We start from the raw sequence: 22,845 nt of genomic DNA, 5'->3' as shown, positions 1-22,845 counted from the left end.
AATTATAATTCCTGAAATCGTTGATAAATTTAACATCATCGATGATGATATAATAAGAAAAAAATTAATCGGATACAAACAATCTGACAAAAAAAATAAACGTGACTTTGATCTTGATGTTGAATTTATTATTGAGTTAAAACAGCAGCAGAACAATCATTGCACCAGTTGTAATTGTATAATGTTATGGCGGTATTCGAGTAATGATTCAAGACAATTTACCGTAGATAGAAAAGATAATAGTCGCGGTCATACACGAGACAATATCATGTTAACCTGTCTCGAATGTAATCGACGTAGAGGCGCTAGCGCCTTGGGTGCTGGCACCCTTGGCGCTAGTTAAGTGATCGAAATCACCGGAGTGATCGCGGCGGTAGTTGTGTATCCGCGGGAATTATTTGTAGTTGTTCACGTGTAAATCCACGTTGAGGAGCAGCAGAATCTAATCTGTAGATTGCAGGTCTGGAAACACCTACATTTCTTCCAGTGGATCTTGTCACGGTAGATATTTTGTGTGTGGTAACACTCCAAATAGGATCAGTTGCTCTCGCGCTACCACCTTCAAGTTCACCAGGCTCATATAAATATCTGACTGTAACATCACCTAATATTTTTTGTTTTCCAGCATCTTTTCGTTGTGTTGGTATATTTTTTTTTGTGACCGCGCTAATGGGTTTCATGTTGGTTGTTCGTGTGATTTCATTATTTAATGCAGCTATCACGATTGGTAATCTTGCAACCCATTCGCGAGATCTTTTATCCTGAATAAATTCCCTCGCGTATTGATATCCAAATAACCGTTCAGCAAGTGTTCGATTAAATCGCTCAACAATTGCTTGATCACGGTGAATTGCAGTATGACCTCGTCGTATTTTGGTATTATGTTGTTTCATCAGCGATGATACTGGACCAAGAAATTCCTTACCAGGATCAACCTGTAGTAGCTGCGGCCATCGTAGACCACCTCGTTGATAAATTCGTTCAAACGCATCAGCTACTTCAGATGATGTTTTCGCCGATAGCGGCTCTGCTTCTTTATATCTACTTGCAACATCAACTACGGTTAACGCGTATTTGTACGTTTTTCCACGTACAGTATCATGCGGTAAAAACAGAATATCAGCTTGATGAACTTCATTAGGAACACTGACATCGAAATACGAGTACTGAATTTGTTTAGGACGTGGTAGATAAATTTGCCATATTGCTTGTTTGGATAACCACGCTTTAGCAGTAGAATGTTTAACCGATGCTGCATCAGCGAGTTTACCAATTGCTGCTTTGCCTCTCCAGTATCCTCTCGGTGAATAATAAATTGATTCCATTATTAATTACCAGCCCCAATCGCTAATTTACCTTTCATCGAGGATCTTACTAACCAATTAGCTAATGATTCTCTAATATTTTTATTTTTTATAGAATTTAATGAATGAATTAATTTTACATCTGCAATATGTCTATCTTGTAGATTTTGACTTTTATAAGCTACATCATGAGCATGACAAGCTCGATCAATAGCATTTATTGGTTCCTCGCCTGGTTTTGGTTGATCTTGATTATCGAGCCTGATATCGAGTCGAGTACCAGGACCGCAATAATTATATCCTGGTAGATGTTTTTCTCCGCTGTATTTAGCCCATGGAGCACCTGGAAACTTTGACATCAAATTAGCAATATCACCACCGCGCTTATTAGGTAAAAATGAAAATTTCTTTCTACAGCATACAGAACATTTTCCACCGTACGCTATTTTTTTATTTTTTGTTGTAACTGTAGCTAAATCAATAGTTGGAGTTTTAACTTTACAGCGTAAACAATATAAATTCATGTTATAATATATATGGATATAATTGATTTCTCAGCAACTCGGCAGCGAGAGCCAGTTAAGCATCATCCTGCACTACCGAACTCCATCAGAATGATTATCATAGGACCATCTGGATCGGGTAAGACGCAATTATTACTTAATCTGATAATGAGATGGTTGAAATGGGATAAATTATATTTAGTAGCACCATCCGTTGATGATCAGCGATGTTATGGTGTACTTAAAGATTTCAATGAAAACGCGCGATTACTGGATGAAGATAATGATGTTATAGAGTTTATAACCGATATTGATGAAGCACCATCCGTAGATTCCATAGATGGATTTATTAATAATTTAGTTGTATACGACGATGTGATGCTAGATAAACAATCAAATCCAGCCAGAATATTTTCCCGAGGTAGACATAAAAATACAGACGTGATCTATGTTCCTCAACGATATACACAAATTCCGAAGGTGATCAGAGACAACTGCAACATTTTAGTTGTGTTTAATGGCGTAGACACACACACGTTGCGAAATATTCATCAAACCTGGTGTGGTGGTGACATGGATATAATTAAATTCAAAAATTTCTTCTCACGAGCGCAAGCTACCCCGCATGGATTTATAACAATAAATTTACATGATCCAAGAACAAGATATCGTGTGGGTATTGATAAAATATTTGGGTAACAGTGGTGATGATAAAATTAAATTTAATTAAATAGATATCATTAATATAATGAACAACTGTGCGTGGCTGCGTCAAGGAACCACTAACAATTGTAATAAAAAATGCCGTGGAGAATATTGCAAGAAACATAATTATCTTATAAAGAAAAATCCTCATGCTGGTCCACGAAGATGTGTTGGATGTAACAACGGCGTTAGAGGATTATATCAGATTTGTAAAAATTGCGGTGGAGATCGATATCGAAGTTTGATGATATATTATAAACACAGAAAGAACATAAATCCAAAAATAGAAAAACCACCATCAGAACTTGAATATTACTTGAAACATAGAACAAATAAAGATGAAACAAATAAAGATGAAACAGATGAAGATTCCCATGATTCAGATGATGATTCCCAATATTGATAGCAGCAGAGAGGGGCGTCTACGGTTCTGTTTGGGACAAACAATAATCGTAGACGTGGTAATTGACCTCTATGAGTGGTCACTATTTTTTTGGTAAAACACAAGGGTGACCGTTCCCCTAAGTGGTCTGTTCACCCTCTCTGCTGCTCAAATGAAAATTGACAGACATAATGTAATAATCTGGACTTCGCTGCGCAAAATTGAGAGATATTACGAGATCGGGAGGTAGATGAGGAAATACCCCCAAAATCGGGAGGTTTTTCTCCCGGCTTGAGAGTTGACAGGTATGAACTGTCCGGGCTTGTGGAATTTCATTCAGGACTTTAGTTTATTTAAATCACCAGCCCGGGGCCTGTGCCTAACAAATTTCTTTTAATACTTACCAGTACAGTACATAAACTATTATATCAGACTGCAGATTCAACTTTTGAATGTGCAACCCAAATGTGGTCTCCTGTCTGCCTCGCTCGCCAATGTTTATGTTTGTATTCGAGGACTCGATAGTATAGCGTCAAGGTACCACGTGATCAGTCGTCTCATTAAAACTCGGAAAAACTCGGCAATTTACGGAATCGTGGTATCTTCCACGCAATATAATCACTACCCGCTTACGATATTTCATTTATAAACATTACAGTCGAATTAAAATCTGTAGAGAATTACATACGTAAAAGGAAAATTTTGATTTCTAGTCTCCTTTAATTATGTATGAAGAAACAGATGAATCAGAAGAAAACGTGTTTCAAGCCTCGAAGCATGTGAAAATAGCCAAAGAAAACGTGTTTCAAGCCTCGAAGCATGTGAAAATAGCCAAAGAAAACGTGTTTCAAGCCTTCAAAGCATGTGAAAATAGCCAAAGAAAAATTGACCACTGTTTCGTGCTATTGCAACACGAGATGGGGACAAGACGGGATTATTCAGAGTGAAGTGGTACATACACATTGCATGAATGCTTAGATTGGTATGCATTCTTTATATTGTAAATGTTCAATAAAAAGGATGGCTAAATAAATACTTAGTCATATAAACAGCTCTGATCAGTACAGACCAGTCACAAATGAATCAGTAAATCGACTGTCCTTCTTTACATAATGTAGAACGACAAGTGTCTGCCATGTTTAGGAACGTAATCATACTGAGGCTTGCACCTATCTTTCAGGAAGAAGACAAAGATAGCAAGGCATTTACATAAACCCTATATACCCGTGTATAACCCGTATCTTACGTGCGATTAGAGTTGACCAAGACTGCATACCAGGAAACGTGCTGTTCGCTTGAAATCACACTAACAACGAAACAGCCTAGACCCACATCTGCCGTCAGATTATGCGAAGGAAATCTTTGTCTAGCCTTTTCGCAGTTGGGTACTTCCGATATACGTATAAATTATATACGGTACATCTTCGAGTCAGTCTGGGGAGTGTAGGTCATGCACGGTGAAGTGGCCCAAGACACAACGTCAGCTAATACAACAAGGCAAAATGGCATTCTTGGGACATTCCTATCTGCAACTCATACTACACGTTTCCATAAGTAAGTTATGTTTATGAGTTTATGAATTTAAGCATGCTTAATTCAAATTGTATCTTCTAAAACTGCTACGTTTTCAAATGACAAATTAAATCTTAAATATTTGTTTGACCCAGTTTCTGTGTCTAATCTTATCTGTTTCACATTAAGCTTCTTCTCTGTTAATGTTACTAAATTTAATTTTATTGTTACTATGTAGCTTTTAAAATACAACTAAACCAATGGCAATGATGACTGCAATGCACATATAACAATGTGCATATAAGTATAGGTTTGGATATTAAAGTGAAGAAATAAAATATATAGCATGGTTCTTCGCAATGAAGGTCATGTTTTCACGACTGAATAATACAGCTCCATCCTCATACTTGTAGACTTTTGTTTTTATTTTTTTATTTCTTAAAATTTTATTCAATAAATCAAAAGAGTAAAATCGTTGCAAATATTTTGAAAAGAATTCTAATCAGGATATATATATGAATATATTCGTATCAGCTTGATGGTGTGTTATTTTGAGCGGTTCAGAATATGAAATCTGGTCCTTGGATGTTTCCAATATCCTAACAATTTACTAGATTAAGTACACTAATTGCCTAAAAGTTTATTTTGGGGTACTGTTCATTACTTTTATATTTATATTACAACCTTTCTTAACAAAGGAAATGATGAACTAGATTTCCAAGCCCTTTAGAGCGCGTGTGTTCTGGTGTGTGTTCCTGCAAATCTTAGAGAAAGAAATGAATTACTCCGAATGCGTCATATATATATATATATATATATATATATATATATATATATATATATATATATATATATATATATATATATATATATATATATATATATAACCAGTTTCCAGAGTAGTCCTACCAGTTTCCGGATTAGTCCTGGGCGGCGATTTTTCTTGTGATTCCTTGATAATTACCACGTGCCCTACAAACTGCATTGTGGTGGATCCCCAGTCCGGATGTCCCTTCTGCAAGAGTGGCTGTCGTGAGTCAATCTATGTATCGAAATTACGATCAAGAAATCATTCAACATCGTCAGTAGTGAAAACGAAAGAAAGTTATTAAAGACGATGATAATCTCCACATTTTATGAAGTACTAAAATTCCAGAAATGTGACACAATGAATTTAAAAACAGTAAATGAAATCAGATTATTCCATTAAAATTGCGACAATGTAATTGAAACCATTGCTAGAACTGTCACTAATCCATGACCAATAATCTCCATTTCCCGCCTCTTTTCTTTGACAAGAGTCGGCTTCCCACCAGGTCCACACACAACCATCAGGCGGTCAAGGTTCCGGTACAGGTCATATATCTGGTTCTGGGTCTCAGCCCTGGACATGCGACATGGATGTTATGATAACCTGCCCCACTGAGTGCATAAACCTGGAACAACAAACAGGCTGTACGATCTGCAGGAAAGACTGTGCTCATACCGCCGGTAACATGTAATTTTAAAATTCAAATTCATCATCGAAATTCAACTTTAAAGCGATTAATGAACTTAAGTCCAAGGTTCCATTAACAGAGTTTGATGCTGGACTTGCTCTAAACTCCAGTTAATTGAAATTTAGATCATATTTACTGTTGACCAATCTACTGTATCAAATCTTTATAAAAAAAACTAAAGACACGTTGGCTACATTTATGCTTCGGGCAAAACCACAAAAGGAACAAACCAATACTGTACAAGCAAGACTCCTTTTTGTCACAAGAAAAGGAAAAATGTCAATAAATTGGTAACCCAATATAACCAATACACTTCTGCAGGCAGCTTCTACTATGAAGTAGACAAGCTGAAAATGAAACTGATCATACGTTAAACTGACAAAGGGTGAATTCTAAAGTTAGCTAAGGTGGATTTTAAAAATCACAAGAAACGGTGGCTAAAATCAGCATAATTTCACAAAAAAGGCACGTATCATGTCATTCAGACTCTAATCCTTCGCATACATGTCTAGAAATCTCACCGGTTTGAATGACACTGATCAAATTGTTACTTTATGTATCAGATTTTAAAAAAGTGTTTGCTTATGTTCAAAATCATTATTACGTTAACAATGATGTTATCTTACCATACAGGTTCAAATCTACCAACTAGCGCACCGTCCAGCGGCTATCATGTGGAAACTAAGACTACCCAAGGTAACGTTTAACGTACACTTCATTGTCGGCTTGAGAAATTTGATTGGCAATTTTATAAATGTATTATCTAACATCTCACAGAGCCTAGGTTAGCAAGAATAAAAAATAACAAAAAGTCCAGATTATAAATCTCTCCCCGAATTTTATGCCCAATCCTCCACTACAAACAACAGTCTCGGGATCCTGGAAAGTGCTGTCAAGCTTGTTTAAACTTATGATATTGCCCTGTTTAACAAATAGGGTCGGGCTACAAGTTCTCACAACTTCGATTAAGCCCTTTCCCTACAACCGATAAGAAATGTACATGGATAGCGGCACTAAATTATTATTATTTGATACAGTTACATGTAAACATACATGTTTCAAAGAAAATATGCACATATGAGAGAGAGAGAGAGAGAGAGAGAGAGAATAAATTAATGATCGTAACATAAATTGGACAAGAATACGTACATCAAAAATGAATGCAATAGATAATAGCTAAGAACATAATCTCTTTCTTTATCAAATCGGCAGTAATTAATCGAGCCGAGAAATCAGATTTTGAATGTTCCTTAATCACATAGATTCGTGGCCATAGTATATGCTTAGCACAAATCGGATTTTGAATGTTCCTTAATCACATAGAGATTCGTGGCCATAGTATATGCTTAGCACAAATCGGATTTTGAATGTTCCTTAATCACAAAGAGATTCGTGGCCATAGTATATGCTTAGCACAAATCGGATTTTGAATGTTCTTTAATCACATAGAGATTCGTGGCCATAGTATATGCTTAGCACAAATCGGATTTTGAATGTTCCTTAATCACATAGAGATTCGTGGCCATAGTATATGCTTAGCACAGATCGGATTTTGAATGTTCCTTAATCACATAGAGATTCGTGGCCATAGTATATGCTTAGCACAAATCGGATTTTGAATGTTCCTTAATCACAAAGAGATTCGTGGCCATAGTATATGCTTAGCACAAATCGGATTTTGAATGTTCTTTAATCACATAGAGATTCGTGGCCATAGTATATGCTTAGCACAAATCGGATTTTGAATGTTCCTTAATCACATAGAGATTCGTGGCCATAGTATATGCTTAGCACAGATCGGATTTTGAATGTTCCTTAATCACATAGAGATTCGTGGCCATAGTATATGCTTAGCACAAATCGGATTTTGAATGTTCCTTAATCACATAGAGATTCGTGGCCATAGTATACGCTTAGCACAAATCGGATAAGCGAATATTAACATTCCCGGTAAAACAGATTTAATCCGTATATAAAAAAAATATCATCGTAATCGCTGGTATAAAGAGATGATTTAGATTTTGAACCATATTCCTACGTTGTTCAATATAGTATTTGCAGGTAAATATGTAATTATATTAATTTTCTCTATCACCACCACAAACACTCAATGGAATATCTCTCAAGTGAACGTAATATGATTGATTGTGTGTCTGTGATTTGGATTTTGAATGTAGCTTTAACAATTTTTATTCATATCGCTACGATGTCTGCAATGTGGCAATTTACTGTGATGTCAAGCACTGGGGCATCATGCAGCATACATGTAGCATCATGTCCCACCCAGTCACATTATCCAGACACCAGACCGACCAGTCCTGACACTAACCTCTTAATTCTGAGCACCAAGCGAGGCTACTGCAAGTACCATCTTTATAAATCTTTGGTAATATTCGGCCGGAGTTCGAACCCGATACCTCCCGCGTCCAAGGTGGGCGCTCTAACCACTTAGACCACTGGAGCGGTCTTATGTCATTATGAAAATCACACGTTATTTCTCACTCTGGTATGCAAAACAGATAATTTCCTGTTAGCAGCTAAACAATGGCCAGGCACCTGTGTTGTCTTAGCTGCTGTTTACCTCATAAGATAGATTAATTAGTTCACCTTTTATTGCATCTGGGAGTCAAATCCAAACATGACCAGAATACTATAGGGATGAGGTTTTACTTGTTTCGTGTCTGGCATCAACTCGATTAACAGTAGTCCTATCTCTAAGATTACACCAGTTTGTCTGACAAACCAGTGGTGGTAGAAGGTCAGCAAGATAAGGAGAGGCACCGTATATAAATTTGTGAAAGTAACATAGTTTACGAAATGTTCGTCTGTATTTTAAGGAAGAATAACCAGTTTCTTGAAAAATCTTACAACACGAAACACTTCTAGTAAATCGAGTCACAAATTTTGCTGCTAATAACTGAACATTTTTTGTTCGAATTAAAGAGTTTTCAGTCAAACTGCCATCATATACATCAGCATATTCTAAAAGATGTGGATGTATGTAAAATATAGCCTTTCTACGCTTTTCAACTAAATGTATATATGTTTAAGTATTTTCAAGGCAGTTATCACGATTTTAAATTTTAGTTCGAAAAAAAAAAAAAACCGGCTGTAGCTCATGGGAGAATAACCGCGGTGTACATTATGCGTAAATTTCTTTTGTCATTTCGTTGTCCATAACTCCTATCATTCCAACTATATTGCTTGAAAGAATCAAATTTTTTTTTTTTTAATCCTGTTATTTCTTAGTGAAGAATGACATGAATAATAGTTATTTGAGGTTTACTAGATCTCGTGAATGCTGGGCCATGCCTTGTAGTTTTTGCGGTGAGGAAAAAATGACTTACAAAATTAATGGTTTAGAGTCGTCTTGTTTGAGAATGGCGTTGAGTTGTGGAAGAGGTTTATGGGTGGGGGGAGGAGAAAAGAATTTTATGAAATTTAACAAAATTGATGTAATCAATAATCAAAACTATACAGAGTTAGCATATGGTCTCAACACGAGGAGTTTCGTTAATAAAGGATCTGACATTTAGTCATAAACAAAAACAGTCAAGAAGGTACTGGAAAATTATCATATATACGTATTACGATCACGTAAGTGCAATTATTGTCTGTATCTGACAATTAGCACACACTATGTACGTACGTGATAAAAAAACTTTTTTTCGTAGTTACATTTACCTATCAGCGTAATATTAATATATACACCGAGTTTCAGCTCAACTGATTTTCTACAGTACCCCATCTTACTCACCATACTACTAATTTTCCACAAAAGCCTACAGAATGGATTGCCTCTACTAATTTAAAATCCTTATAAAAAGCACTATTCATTCGCAGAGATGATTGATCTCATTTCAGCTCCTTCTACTGGATGCCCACAATTCCCGCCAAATTGTCCACAAAACTACATAAAGTTCGAAAATGGATGTCTCGTTTGCACAAGTAAGTAATTTGCCCTTTTCTTTACAGGATCTCCGTTTGGCCTTCATGAAATGTATTGGTAATTTGCCAAATAAAATTGATGAAAAAACTAGAGCTAGTAGCAATATGTACGTTACAAAATCGATCTCATTCAAGGTCTCCTCAATATAAAGGTGTATAATAACTGTGGCTGAAACGCAATGCTCTTTAGCAAAAGTATGCTGCAGAAAGCAACGTTAGGAGAAAGGGTAATCAGGGGCCATAACTCTTCCGACTAATACTGTGGAACGTTAGCGATGAACCTTGCTGCAGATCTCATCAACATACAACTGAATGGAAAGTTTATCTGAAATCAAACACAGTTTAGTAATGTTATGCTGTGGAAACCAAAAGCTAGAAGGATGAGCAACGGGGGGAACATTTCAGGCCTTCGATACAAGGTACACAACAAAATGCATCAGAATTAAGTTGAACGATAAGTATGCTGGGTACAAGGCCCTGCCGTAGCAATGTAATGCTGATATGTAATGTTCAATAACTCTGTCAAAAACTGGAAATCTTTACAGGCCATGCAAAGCTACAATCAAAATTCCATGTGAAAATGCAAAGTTAACCGTCAAGCACCACTTATGTCTAAGCCTTGCATAGCTTTACTGGTTACAAGAAATACTGACAGATGGGTGGATGGACAAATGTAAAAGGCAAAAAGGCTGAATGCAGGGCCTTAACCATTTTTGTCTCTCAAACTCATTACTAAAGGGCAGATGCATAGATTCCAAAAGCCCAATATTCAGAAGCAATGTTTGTTTTGAAAAAAAGAAAACTTTAACACATTATATTTTGATCAACTGAAGAGGAAAATGATGTCAACATAAATTTGCAAAAATATACATTTTACCCAACTTTTTCCACCAAGAAGAGAAATCTACATGAGTGTGTAATAACAAGTATAGCTCTAATGGAGCAGTCTGTGAAGGATCGATCAGGCCACCAACCATGCCAAGAAATCTGTACACCGAGTAAGTAATAACAAATACAGCCTTAATAGAGCAGCCTGTGAAGGATAGATTGGCCATCATTTACCAACCATGCCGAGAAATCTGTACACCGAGTGAGTAATAACAAATATAGCCTTAATAGAGCAGCCTGTGAAGGATAGATTGGCCATCATTTACCAACCATGCCGAGAAATCTGTACACCGAGTGAGTAATAACAAATACAGCCTTAATAGAGCAGTCTGTGAAGGGTAGATCGGCCATCATTTACCAACCATGCTGAGAAATATGCACATCGAGTGAGTAATAACAAAATCAGTCTTAATAGAGCAGTCTGTGAAGGATAGATCAGCCTTCATTTACCAACCATGCCGAGAAATCTGCATATGGAGTGAGTAAAAACAAATACAGTCCTAATAGAGCAGTCTGTGAAGAATAGATCAGCCATCATTCACCAACCATGCCAAGAAATCTGCACATCGAGTGAGCAATAACAAATACAGCCCTAGAGCAGTCTTTGAAGGATAGATCGGCCATCATTTACCCACCAACCTTTAAAAATGTTTGCTTAAAAATATTTATACAATTCTGAACCTACCTACTACACAAAGAACTAAACTCTTTGTACATATTAGAAACTTAATTCTACACTGATTTCTACATCTATTCAACTGGTTTGCTTAAATATTCAAAATCAAATTTTACAACAACAAATAAACAAACAAAATCGGACTGGTGTTATTGGCAATTCTCAATATGGTAACAATAACTTATTCAGATTTACACTATACTAGCCAGAAAGTATCATCTACCTACCAAATGAAATACACCTAGCAATAGCAATGGTAAGCAGTCAATTGTTACTTACAATACGTGAAGGTTTAAGTTACACATGAGCAGAGTTGGTGATCTATATACATGTATAATGTAATGAATATTTCACATTTTTGAAATATCAATTCACTCTTTCTTTTCAGTCCTACAGCAGGTACATGTGCAGCCCACTGCCATTACAACAACTACTGCTTCCCCAGTAACCTGCATGCCCATCCGCTGTGTGTCACCGTGTAACGTTGGCGTCGTTATTATGTCAGATGGCTGTCCAGCCTGTAAATGTCCTGATCATGTTTAGAGCTCACAAAAATGAACATCTAAAATCTCTTCATACATATATATATATATATATATATATATATATATATATATATATATATATATATATATATATTGCTTAAAGTATCAATTTCAACTCTGCATAGAAAAGCTGAGTAGTATGAAGAGATTATGTTCACAATGTATGCTTGACCTTAATTATCATCAATAAATTTGGCTGCTTTAAGAAGTGTTTCATGTTCAAAATTGAGTTATGCATTCTTTCTGTATTCCTGTTCTTTCACAAAGGTAGTTCCAATGACTCAAACTGTGCAAGCTGCTTTCACAGCCATGCCCTGCACTTCTTCTCTCACTACAGTCCCATTACAAAGGAAGTTCTGATGACTAAAAATGAGCATGCTGATTCCACTGTCAAGCCATGCATTTCATTTCAGTCCCATTACAAAGGAAGTTCTGATTGCTAAAAATGAGCATGCTAATTCCACTGTCAAGCCAAGCATTTCATTTCAGTCCCATTACAAAGGAAGTTCTGATTGCTAAAAATGAGCATGCTGATTCCACTGTCAAGCCATGCATTTCATTTCAGTCCCATTACAAAGGAAGTTCTGATGACTAAAAATGAGCATGCTGATTCCACTGTCAAGCCATGCATTTCATTTCAGTCCCATTACAAAGGAAGTTCTGATGACTAAAAATGAGCATGCTGATTCCACTGTCAAGCCATGCATTTCATTTCAGTCCCATTACAAAGGAAGTTCTGAAGACTAAAAATGAGCATGCTGATTCCACTGTCAAGCCATGCGTTTCATTTCAGTCCCTTTACAAAGGATGCTCAGCTGAATCAAACTGTGCTGGCTGCTTCCACAGGCAAGCTGTGCATTTCTTCTCTCATTTCAATTGCTATCACAAAACTAGTTCAACTGTCTCAAACTGAGCATACTGTCTCTATACGCAAGAACGGCATTTTTTCCTCCTTTTAATTGCTATCACAAAGCTAGACTAAATGTCTCAAACTGAGCACGTTGTCTCCATATGCAAGAATGACATTTTTTCCCTTATTTCATTTCCTATCTTAAAAGTGGTTCAAATGACTCAAACTGTGCAAGCTGCTTCCACAGACAAGCCCACTCCTCACCTTGTCAGATAGATTACAGTTTGCTTATCAAAACATTTCTGTCTCCACCGGTTCTGCAACAAGATGCATATAATGAATAAGGTTACATTTCTATCATGACTCTTTATTCATTCAGTTCTCCACATTCTCAGCATATCTGAACAGCACATACATTATGTATATGCATTGCATACATTTTTTTCTGAGATTTGTTTCCCACTCAAGCCAGAAGATAAAGAGGCATGTGAATATTCTTGTTCCTTATACCGATAATATCACTATCTTCTTAAAATTATTTTTACTGTTTTATTTTCTTCTTACACTCTCTGATGGAATGTGTATAATGCTTAATATCACCTATATGTTCCTAACTTTAACCTTTCTTTCCTCCCCATAAGTGGTATTAAAAAATGTCAAAAATTTGAATAGAATCTGTCCAAGTAATTATAAATTTATAAAATACAATTTGCTAACAGTATTTTTTCTAACTTAAGAAAAGCTCTTGCAGTATAAGGTACCAATATCAAAATGAACCTGTCACTCTTGTTATTCATAATCACGATGATCCATTGAAAGGTACGAATTTTCTTGTCTTAAAGTGCCAAACATTCAATATTTTTAAGTTTTCTCGCAAAAACGAAAATAACTTAGTCCTTCCTCGGTTTTTATACCCCTCAAAGTACGTTTTGTTTTGTCTCTATGAATTCTTCTCCATATACTGAGGAGCAAAATTTAGTAACATTGGTATATGCTTCTCCATGGATCAAGAACTATTTGGCAGCCAAATCTATCAACCATTAATACAAAATATAAAAATAAAAAAATAAAAAAACAAAGCTTGGAATGATTATTATGTGGACATATGTAATTTTAGGTTCTGGCTCTGTTTTTAATTCCCAAAAATTGGTAACAAGCAAAAGCTTCAATACTCATGTGTTGAAGAATCTAGTTAAAGTACTGATAGAGAAATATGTTTTGATTTACAGGACTGTGTAATCTATTTGACATGGTGATGATAACTGAATAGAATCAGCTGTGTAAGAAGCAAGCTTAGTTTGAGTCAACTGAACTACTTTTATAACAGGATTCCACAAGGATCCTTTTGGAACAGATTCAACCAGAATCATTCTCAAGTTTAACATCTAATCTGCAATTAAGCCTGCATCCTAAAGATATTAATCTCTATTTAAAAAATGATTAACATGAAAAATCTATTGCCATTATTAAAAACATAATGTAAATAACTTTTCAGTAAAAATATTTACACTTGTGCATTTTGCATTATTTGAAATTTTGAGTAAAGTAAGAGATAAGAATCAAGCCTGAAGCCAGACCTTAAGTCTGTATTAGCTTTATATCTGACGTACACATAACAGATTGAACAAGCAAAGTCAATATTCAAACCTAGTTTAATCAACCGCAAGTTTCTGAGAAAATAGTGACAATAAAGAAAAAATTACACAACACAACTTTTTGAAACACGTGATGGTGACCTAAGTGATGAATGAGCTCCAACATGGAACAACTCTACAATGTGCTCTGATGTCTTGATTCAGAGACAGGATCATGCAGATGGTATTTATCAATAATAGAAGACAAATTTGTCTTGTCAGAACAATAACTGTTCTATAATGTATCCATGGTGCTTTATGGCTTGACATACAAAAACACAAACAAATTTGAATTTTGCCAGGAAGCAAACAAAATAATTCTGAAATAGTTTCCTCAAGAGAAGAACAACAAAGTCAATCACATAACCAATTAATTCAAAATATCACCCACCATTATAAAACCATAATCTCATAAAACACCCTAAATTAAATGAATGAGGGGTCTTTGAAAAGTTCTGAATATTTTGTTACAACTTTTTTTTATTCCTTTGAACCTGACAAAATATTTAACACTGATAACAAGAGAAAATAATGTTCTATAAAAAAAGTGTCAATAAATACCGATCACCAGAAAAAATAATTTTCTGTAAGTGATGTCAATAAATTGAACACTGATCACTAGACAAAATAATGTTCTATAACATGATCTGTCAATAACTGAACACTGATCACTAGACAAAATAATTTTCTCTAAGTGACCCATCAATAAAATGAACACTGATCACTAGACAAAATAATGTTCTATAAAATGATCTGTCAATAAAATGAACACTGATCACTAGACAGATAATGTTCCAAAACATGATCTGTCAGTACTCTGAACACTGATCACTAGACAAAATAATGTTCTACAAAATGATCTGCACTTGTGCATGCAGCTTGCCTGAGAGCTGCAGATAATTGTGTGTAATGTAGCGCAGGGCAAATGTGACATAAAAATATCATTAGAGGATAATTCAGCTACTGAGCAAAGAGCATAAAGTCCAGGCACTCTTAGTGTATTCTCCAACTTGATTAACAAGGTCAACTTGGATAATATTTATGGATGCAGTTCTTTAATATCACAATTCTGAGATGGTTTCATTGTTTTAAAGATAGTCACAAATCCATGGAAGATTACAAAAGTTCTGGAAGATTGCAATTGGTAAAAGGTAAGGAGTTACTGTGAAAGGGGCAACTGAAAGAGATGCTCAATACAGCAGTAAATATTTCTACTATCATGGGCATTAATTCATCAGATGCTTTTAATATACTGAAGAATATGTGAAACACACAGGTTTGTAAATATGGGTCCCACATTTGATGACAGCTGATCAAATACAGATATGGGCTGATATTGCCAAATACCTACTCACCAATGTATTGAAAGAATGACCAGGAATATTTGAATCAGACTGTCAGGGGTGATGCAAGATGGATTTACTATTCTGTTAAGCAGCGTCCACAATCTGTACAACACATCTGATATGTCAAGAGAGTTTTATACGCATTATATGCAAAAGACCTGATCATCCAGGTATCTGGTAGGGTCACTACCCATTCTCACACCTATAGCTTAGGTACCAGTGCCTGACTCAGGTAGGGTCACCACCCATTCTCACACCTATAGCTTAGGTACCAGTACCTGACTCAGGAAGGGTCACTACCCATTCTCACACCTATAGCTTAAGATACCAGTACCTGACTCAGGTAGGGTCACCACCCATTCTGACACCTATAGCTTAGGTATCAGTGATGGATTATGGCCTTACAGGGCCCTAAGCAGTAGCACTGACAATATTGTGCACCCTCCCCCTACCTACAAAATGTGAAACTCAAAAAAATCAATATTAAAAGCTAAAACGGTGGGAAAATACCAGTGTTTGCCATCGTTTCAAATCAAAAGATTCATACATGCAGATTGAAATGGTCGTATATAAGTCATTCAATTTTATCATCAACAATTAATTTGAATTTTTTCTGGTGCTCCTGTTGGGCTGGTGCCTTAGCACATGCTTAGTGTGCTTAATGGTTAATCTGGTACTGAAAGGCATAATCCATCTATTCTATGACAGCTCACTGGCACATAAATCTGATGTCCTGACAGACTTCCTGAACGAACTCAGCATACAAACATTTCAGCATGCACAATACAGACCTGATTTAGCTCCAAGCTATTTTTGGCTGAATCCCATTATCACAGATTCATGGTTGGAAGTGCAGTTTTCCAAAAATGGAACAGAAAATGACATTTCAAAACTGGATAATTGGAATGAGATAGTCTGTTGGAGTCCATGGGGAGTATGTTGATGGGATGTTCAAGTCCATGGGGAGTATGTTGATGGGATGTCCTGTAGTCTGTTGGGATCCATGGGGAGTATGTTGATGTGATGTCCTGATGTACTGTATGTTATTACATTACTTTGTTGTATAGTACACTTATATTCAGACCTTTTAAAGACCCACTATATTAAGCTAGTAAAACAAAAAAAATGTAATAAATAAAATCTGCTCACTACAAAAATCTTACAAATCCTATATACATTCACTATCACACAAAAATCTGCAGGAATATATTTCCCAAAATATATTAATATTGTATCAATAACAATTATCAATTATAAAAATAAATAATAATCAATATAAACAAACTAACCTACTATAAACATGTGAACAAGGGAAATGATCAACATTTTCAATTAGCTTTCTAAAGAAATGAAACAAAAAACATAAAATGTTGCAAGAATAGCAACTTCATGTTAAGGGACAAGAGAGGATGTACTGAGAACTTTCCTTACTATTGAGAACATATGAGAATGACAAATATTACAAGTTTTCCTGTTGCCCCTGTTGTCTGAGAGTTTTAAAATGGTCACCTTCACTGATCACTGCTATCTCACCTCTGTCCATGTGGGTTTCAGTCTTGGGCTTGACCAATGTGGGTATGTGAAAAAGCTTGCCAGTAGCTTTCCATGGGTTGTTGGTTCTAATGGGGGGTTTTCACTGGAGTGTTGCACCACCAGTTAAACCAGATGGCATGCATAGCCAAACATGTTCTGAAAAATGGCAATAAAACCCACAAGAAGTTTTCACTATGGACTTATGAGAGCAAGATGACTTAGAAACCAAACTCCCAATTACTACGGTAGAACCTGTCTTGAAAGACCACCCCTTCTGCCAACAAATAATGGTCTCTCAAGACATGTGGTCTCTCATAACAGGCCATAACACTATATAATCAATAAATCTGTGCATGGCGATTCTGGTCTCCCAAAACAGGTGGTCTCTCATAGCAGTGGTCTCTCAAAACAGGTTTTACTGTACCATCTTTACTAAAACAATTTGTTCTACCCAATCTACACAAAACCAATGCACAACAGAATGAATTACTGTTAGAAATGTTGATAACTAGAAATTTAAGTATAATGTAGTGTTTCATATAACACTTTCGGTCAATGACAGCAAACAACATAGACCCTGATCTTCTGGCAAACTATGTGATGGTAAGTCTGGATCTCAGGACTGCCAACCCTAACAAGATCTCAGTAAGACAGTCAATATTTTTCTCTAAATCAGACCAATTATCAGCAATATGTAATAAATAATGCAATTGATATTGTTAAGTTGGAAAATATGTATTTAAAAAGTTCAGGAGTGCAATCAGAGACTGATGCAGCAATGGTAAATATGTTCAACTAAAATGACTGTAAAGAACACCAACATCTTAGTTACCTCCAGTACAGTTTCATAAATTGCAGTTCCAAACCCTATAGAGCACAATGGCCTCTTGCTGTCAATTTGATGTAATCCTTTACTTTCTTTTTCAATTTCATATCGCAGCAGCAATCATCTCTCCTTCCACAAGACATAATCAAATCAACATAAGATGTCCAATTAACAGAATTGTTGCCCTTCTGGCTTTTCTCCCAATAATTCTGAAGATTCCTTTTAAATCTTTCTGCAATTTAGACTTTTTAAGTGATTTATTGTCCATTTCATTTTGAACATGTATTGTTTGCTGGATGCCATTTTTAAACAATTCTATAAGCAGCCTGATCATGCAGACGTTTTGCATGAAAATATATGTGCTGTTTAAAGTGTCTTTTTCCTTCACTACCCCAACTGATTCTCACATTAAACACAGATTTGAATCAAACATGGACAAACCATTATCTGGATTTCACTGTAATAATCTTATTTTTGTAATATTTGCTATTATTCAGAATGTTCATAGGGTTATTTCCATAAGACTTAAAGTCAGATTGTAAGGGTTGGCTGTGTCTATGCAGTTGGTTTGAACTTGTATAGTTGAGACAATTTCATTCAAATAATGAGAGCCAAAGAAAACAAAGAATATATAATTCAATTTACTTACTTTTTAGCTCATTAGCAGGTTATAACCCACTATAAAGTCACTTTTACATAATTCTAACAATGAAGTTTCACTAAAAAAATCTCCCATGGTTTGAATAGTCTAAAAAAGTTATTTTTCAAGGACTCTTCAAGATTTCAAGGACTTTCAAAAGCTTTTGAGGAGTACTTATGTATATGGACATTTATTTATCACTGCACTATATACAAAAGCAGAAAAAGAAAATGCCTAAAGCCTGTTCAAGTAAATATACTTGGGACAAAGGGAAGACACTTTTAATGTGGAGTAGTCAGCAATTGATGCAATTTATAATTTTACATCATTTTTATATAGTAACCAGAATACCCTGGCATATTTTATTTTAAAAAGTGCCTTCCCTGGGCATCATTTATGTTTACATGAAACAGCCCAAACTAATCTACATGCCACTATAGCATGTGGTAACTACCCGTGTCATGTGTTATTTAATCCATCCAATTTTGACCCAATTTTTGTACATATCTATTCAATGTCTCAGGAAAATATCTAAGATACATTTAAACAATGATACTTATTTTTCAGTTTTAATGTTTCTTTTTCTTTATGATGAATGCAGAAATTTTGGGGAAAATCAAGGAGTTTTATGGAATTTTCACAGATAAGGCCACTGTTATGAAAATTCAGCAAGTTTTTAAGGTTGAATATATACTTCAGTACAGGAAGACTTAGACATAATGTGGTACACTTAATGGTTCCTGTGAACACCATAAAGTGAAATCTGGAGAATCAAAATGCTTAGAATGCTGATGGTTTGGACAGTGTTAGTGGTTGTATTTTATATAAAATTGGATTGAAGAATACAACTCCTGCTATTCTGATCCTTTGTACTATCATGAACATACAGCCCATAATAATGTTTATATTTTTTAAATAATTTTTCTTATTACATTACTCAAGAATTTTATATTAAAATTTCAAATATTATTTGAGAAATTATTGTCAATTCCTTTCAAATGTATTTTTCGAATTTTTTTTACCTTCAACTCTAAGCATCAGTGGAACAATATTCATAGGATTCAACTATTTTGGCTGCTATGTTACCAAAATTTCAGTTGTCTCCCCTGACATAACAGACTACTTGAAAATGTCAATTCCATACTTTCGTTACTAATTTGAGTAATACCATAAAGTATGATACTGTTTTAAGTGATACAAACTACATTTAGTAAAAGAGAAAGAAACACTGTGCCATATGCATAGAAAAATTGAAATCCCTCTAAGTTAAAAGAATGTACAAGTGAGAGAAGCAATTACTTAGATCCATTCCAAGGACTATGAGCTATTTATGCTTTCATTATTATTATTATTACTATAATCTTTTCATACAAGCTGAAGATAAAACATATTTCAATATAATCATCGATTCCAAATTTTAAGCATCATTTGCTATTTGTATGGGTTTCATAAGTAATCGTCAACCTAAAATTTGTATTTGTTCACTAATCATTGCATGTTATGTAAGACACTGGTCAGTAATTTTCCAAATATCCATATAATAACCAGATTTCATGGGAAACCAACTGTAATGGCATGGATCCAATTTTACTATCCAAAATCTCCCAATTTTAAATATTTTCAAAAACCAAGATAATCAAATGGGTTTCAAGAATGTGGGATATTATTCGGTTGAAGATAATTTTCATAGACTTCACCAGTTAAAACGACATAAATGTATCTCAGATACATATTCATATATTGATAATTTTGAAAGTTTGATTAATTACATGCATAAGCTAACAAAATCATCATACATACATACATACATACATACATACATACATACATACATACATACATACATACATACAATGCTGAACAGGGGAAGCAACTCCAGCTAATACATTTGGGTGTATAGACAATGGTGCCCCTGAGTAATGTCATCAAGATTTCTGCCTGTGAAATCATCTTTTAATACATTAAATAAATAAATAAATAAATTATTCTAGAATAAATCAAGGTGTTGAACAAACATGTACTTCTTTGCTGTGGTCATTTCAAACTATTTACAACTAAAAATACACGTGTCCATCACATTCATGATGCTTTCTTAAGATGGGAATTAAAGCAACAACATAAATTTTGAAAAGTAGTGTAATCACATGAATACATTACTAAATGCACTAAAATAAACCAAACAACACATTTCAAATAATATCAACAGCCTGTATGCAGCCTTTGATTAAAGTTCTGGACTGGTCTAGCATCTGTTTCAGCAAGTGGTGGTGTTCTCCTTTTGGCTGTGATGCTGTTGTCCATTGATGGAGGCCACAGCATCTTCCTTTTTGAAGGTGAGCTATTGTTATGATGATAAGGACAATTTTTGTCTCTGAAAAATAAAATAAAAATAAAAGAAACTATCAATGAAAACTTAACAAACATATTCTAGCAGCCATAATGCTAAAGAAAAAAAAAAAGAAATCAAAAGTATCCATAATAATGATGCAGCCATTAAAAGTGAGTAGTAGAAAAAAAGTACAAAAGAACAGAGATGGGTAATATTCAATACTCACAAGAAATTCTGTTTGCAATAATACCCCTAAGATAAATGTAACAATAAACCGAATCTGCACCAGAAGAGCAAAACATATTTTAAGCAAAAGCTAAAAGACACTAATTTCATTATCAATGCATCAAAAGACCTTTTGAAATTTCATTTTACTTATTATATCTTAGAATCAGCAATATTAGATGTGCTTTGATACAAAATTGAGCTTTTAGTGCTGGGTTCACTGCAAAGTACACTACTTGCTACAATTACCATATTTACTTGCTTATAAGTTGAGTCCAACTGCAAACTGCACAGACCCAGATCTGACATTACATAATATGCCGACAGATCTGGGTCTATGCAGTATGTTAGGAGTAATTAGCAGAACAAACAATGTAGGACTAGCTGATATGCTGGCACATTATGCCATGCCAGATCAAGATCTTTTTGTTGGTGTTGTGGAGTGACTGACTGTGTAATACTATCCTAGCACTTCTTTACAAGTACATGGGTTAAAATAGACTAAAATACATGTACATATTTATTCAGGCAGGGTATTGTGTAAATAAATTACCTGATTATAAATTTATTATGGATTGGTCAGAAGAAAAAAAACCTGATGAACAATCATAAAATTGTATCCATAAATTAAATAATCCTCCATACATTGCAACTACCTGTAACCATACATTCCAACTACCTGAAACATGCCTGTTGTTTTCTTGCCTTGTTCAGTTATTGATGATTCTCAGATTAAGACAAAGATTCTTAGGACTTAGTTTATACACTAAATTACTTCCCTTTGCATTTCAAAGTAAATGTCCATGTTATATTACATAATTATATACTAACTGTAGTCCTGTAATGATGGTGATTTGACAGGTGCCACTGACTAACCATACAGAAATCATTCAGACATTCTGGATTACAGCATTATGGTACATCAGGACATTCAAGACTACTGGAATTCTAAAAGAACATTCTAGACTTTTGGTCTTGTGATAGGATTTTATTCACAATACATTCCTGCCCCAAAATGATTTCTGTTTTCTGGGAGGTTTTAAAGAGAAAATCACAAATTTCAGGAATCATTTTTAGAGTCTGATAAGACAATACAGCAGTTGAAGGCATGTGTACAAAAATCTCTTAGTTGACGGACTCAACAATGGCTGCTGACAAAACACGATGAGCTTTGCCAAACTGTGCAAGGCATAGTTGCAGTGGGAAAATAACATATTTAGCTTTCTTAATATTAAAAATTCCAGGATATTTTATTTAAAAAAGTAGCTTTCAAAGAGATCTCCAGGATATTTTCATTCAATTCAAATTCCAGTTGGATTCCAGAACCTCCTTAAAAATCAGAAGGGCACAGGAACCCTTAAATTTACACTCTGTAACTTAGAGAAATAAATAACTTGTTTACTTTACTTAACTTATTGGTTTCACTTTCTTACTATTACACAGTTTAAGACCTAGAGTTGCAACACCATGAATACTATAGTAATTTAAATAAACTATTCA

The 22,845-nt window shown here is 34.9% G+C and overlaps 2 protein-coding genes across 4 annotated transcripts in view; one reads left to right on the top strand and one right to left on the bottom strand.

Annotated features, from left to right (window-relative positions):
• Positions 1-4,222: 4,222 nt before the first annotated feature.
• LOC149793112 (uncharacterized) lies at positions 4,223-12,402 on the top strand. 2 transcript variants are annotated; one of them, XM_089966292.1, is made up of 6 exons: positions 4,237-4,448; positions 5,298-5,438; positions 5,706-5,897; positions 6,539-6,601; positions 9,770-9,853; positions 11,806-12,399. In XM_089966292.1, exons 1-6 carry the CDS (start codon positions 4,397-4,399, stop codon positions 11,958-11,960), a joined length of 687 nt encoding a protein of 228 aa, XP_089822418.1. In that variant the 5' UTR covers positions 4,237-4,396; the 3' UTR covers positions 11,961-12,399. The 2 variants fall into 2 exon arrangements, with proteins under 2 accessions (XP_089822420.1, XP_089822418.1); XM_089966294.1 differs by lacking the exon at positions 5,298-5,438 and having other exon boundaries at positions 4,223-4,448; positions 11,806-12,402.
• A 2,044-nt stretch (positions 12,403-14,446) lies between these two features.
• LOC149793111 (uncharacterized) overlaps positions 14,447-22,845 on the bottom strand; it is a 41,476-nt gene continuing 33,077 nt past the window's right edge. For both annotated transcript variants that reach the window (XM_089967020.1, XM_089967021.1), the window contains exon 6: positions 14,447-21,162. In XM_089967020.1, the coding sequence (XP_089823146.1) occupies positions 20,991-21,162 (172 nt within the window). In that variant the 3' untranslated portion in view covers positions 14,447-20,990. The remainder of the gene's footprint in view (positions 21,163-22,845) is intronic.

The sequence above is a fragment of the Sinohyriopsis cumingii genome, chromosome 8, assembly GCF_028554795.1.
Source record: "Sinohyriopsis cumingii isolate HCF-2022 chromosome 8, ASM2855479v2, whole genome shotgun sequence".
NCBI lineage: Eukaryota > Metazoa > Mollusca > Bivalvia > Unionida > Unionidae > Sinohyriopsis > Sinohyriopsis cumingii.
Note: the sequence above shows the minus strand (reverse complement) of the source record. Positions and strands in the feature narration are given on the sequence as shown.

Bases quoted from the DNA above. Each gene is read 5' to 3' on its own strand.
- LOC149793112 (XM_089966292.1), top strand. From the start codon at position 4,397: ATGGCATTCTTGGGACATTCCTATCTGCAACTCATACTACACGTTTCC. The intron at 5,439-5,705 runs GTGAGTCAATCT...TTCTTTGACAAG, and splicing joins CTTCTGCAAGAGTGGCTGTC to AGTCGGCTTCCCACCAGGTC. The intron at 6,602-9,769 runs GTAACGTTTAAC...ATCTCATTTCAG, and splicing joins GGAAACTAAGACTACCCAAG to CTCCTTCTACTGGATGCCCA.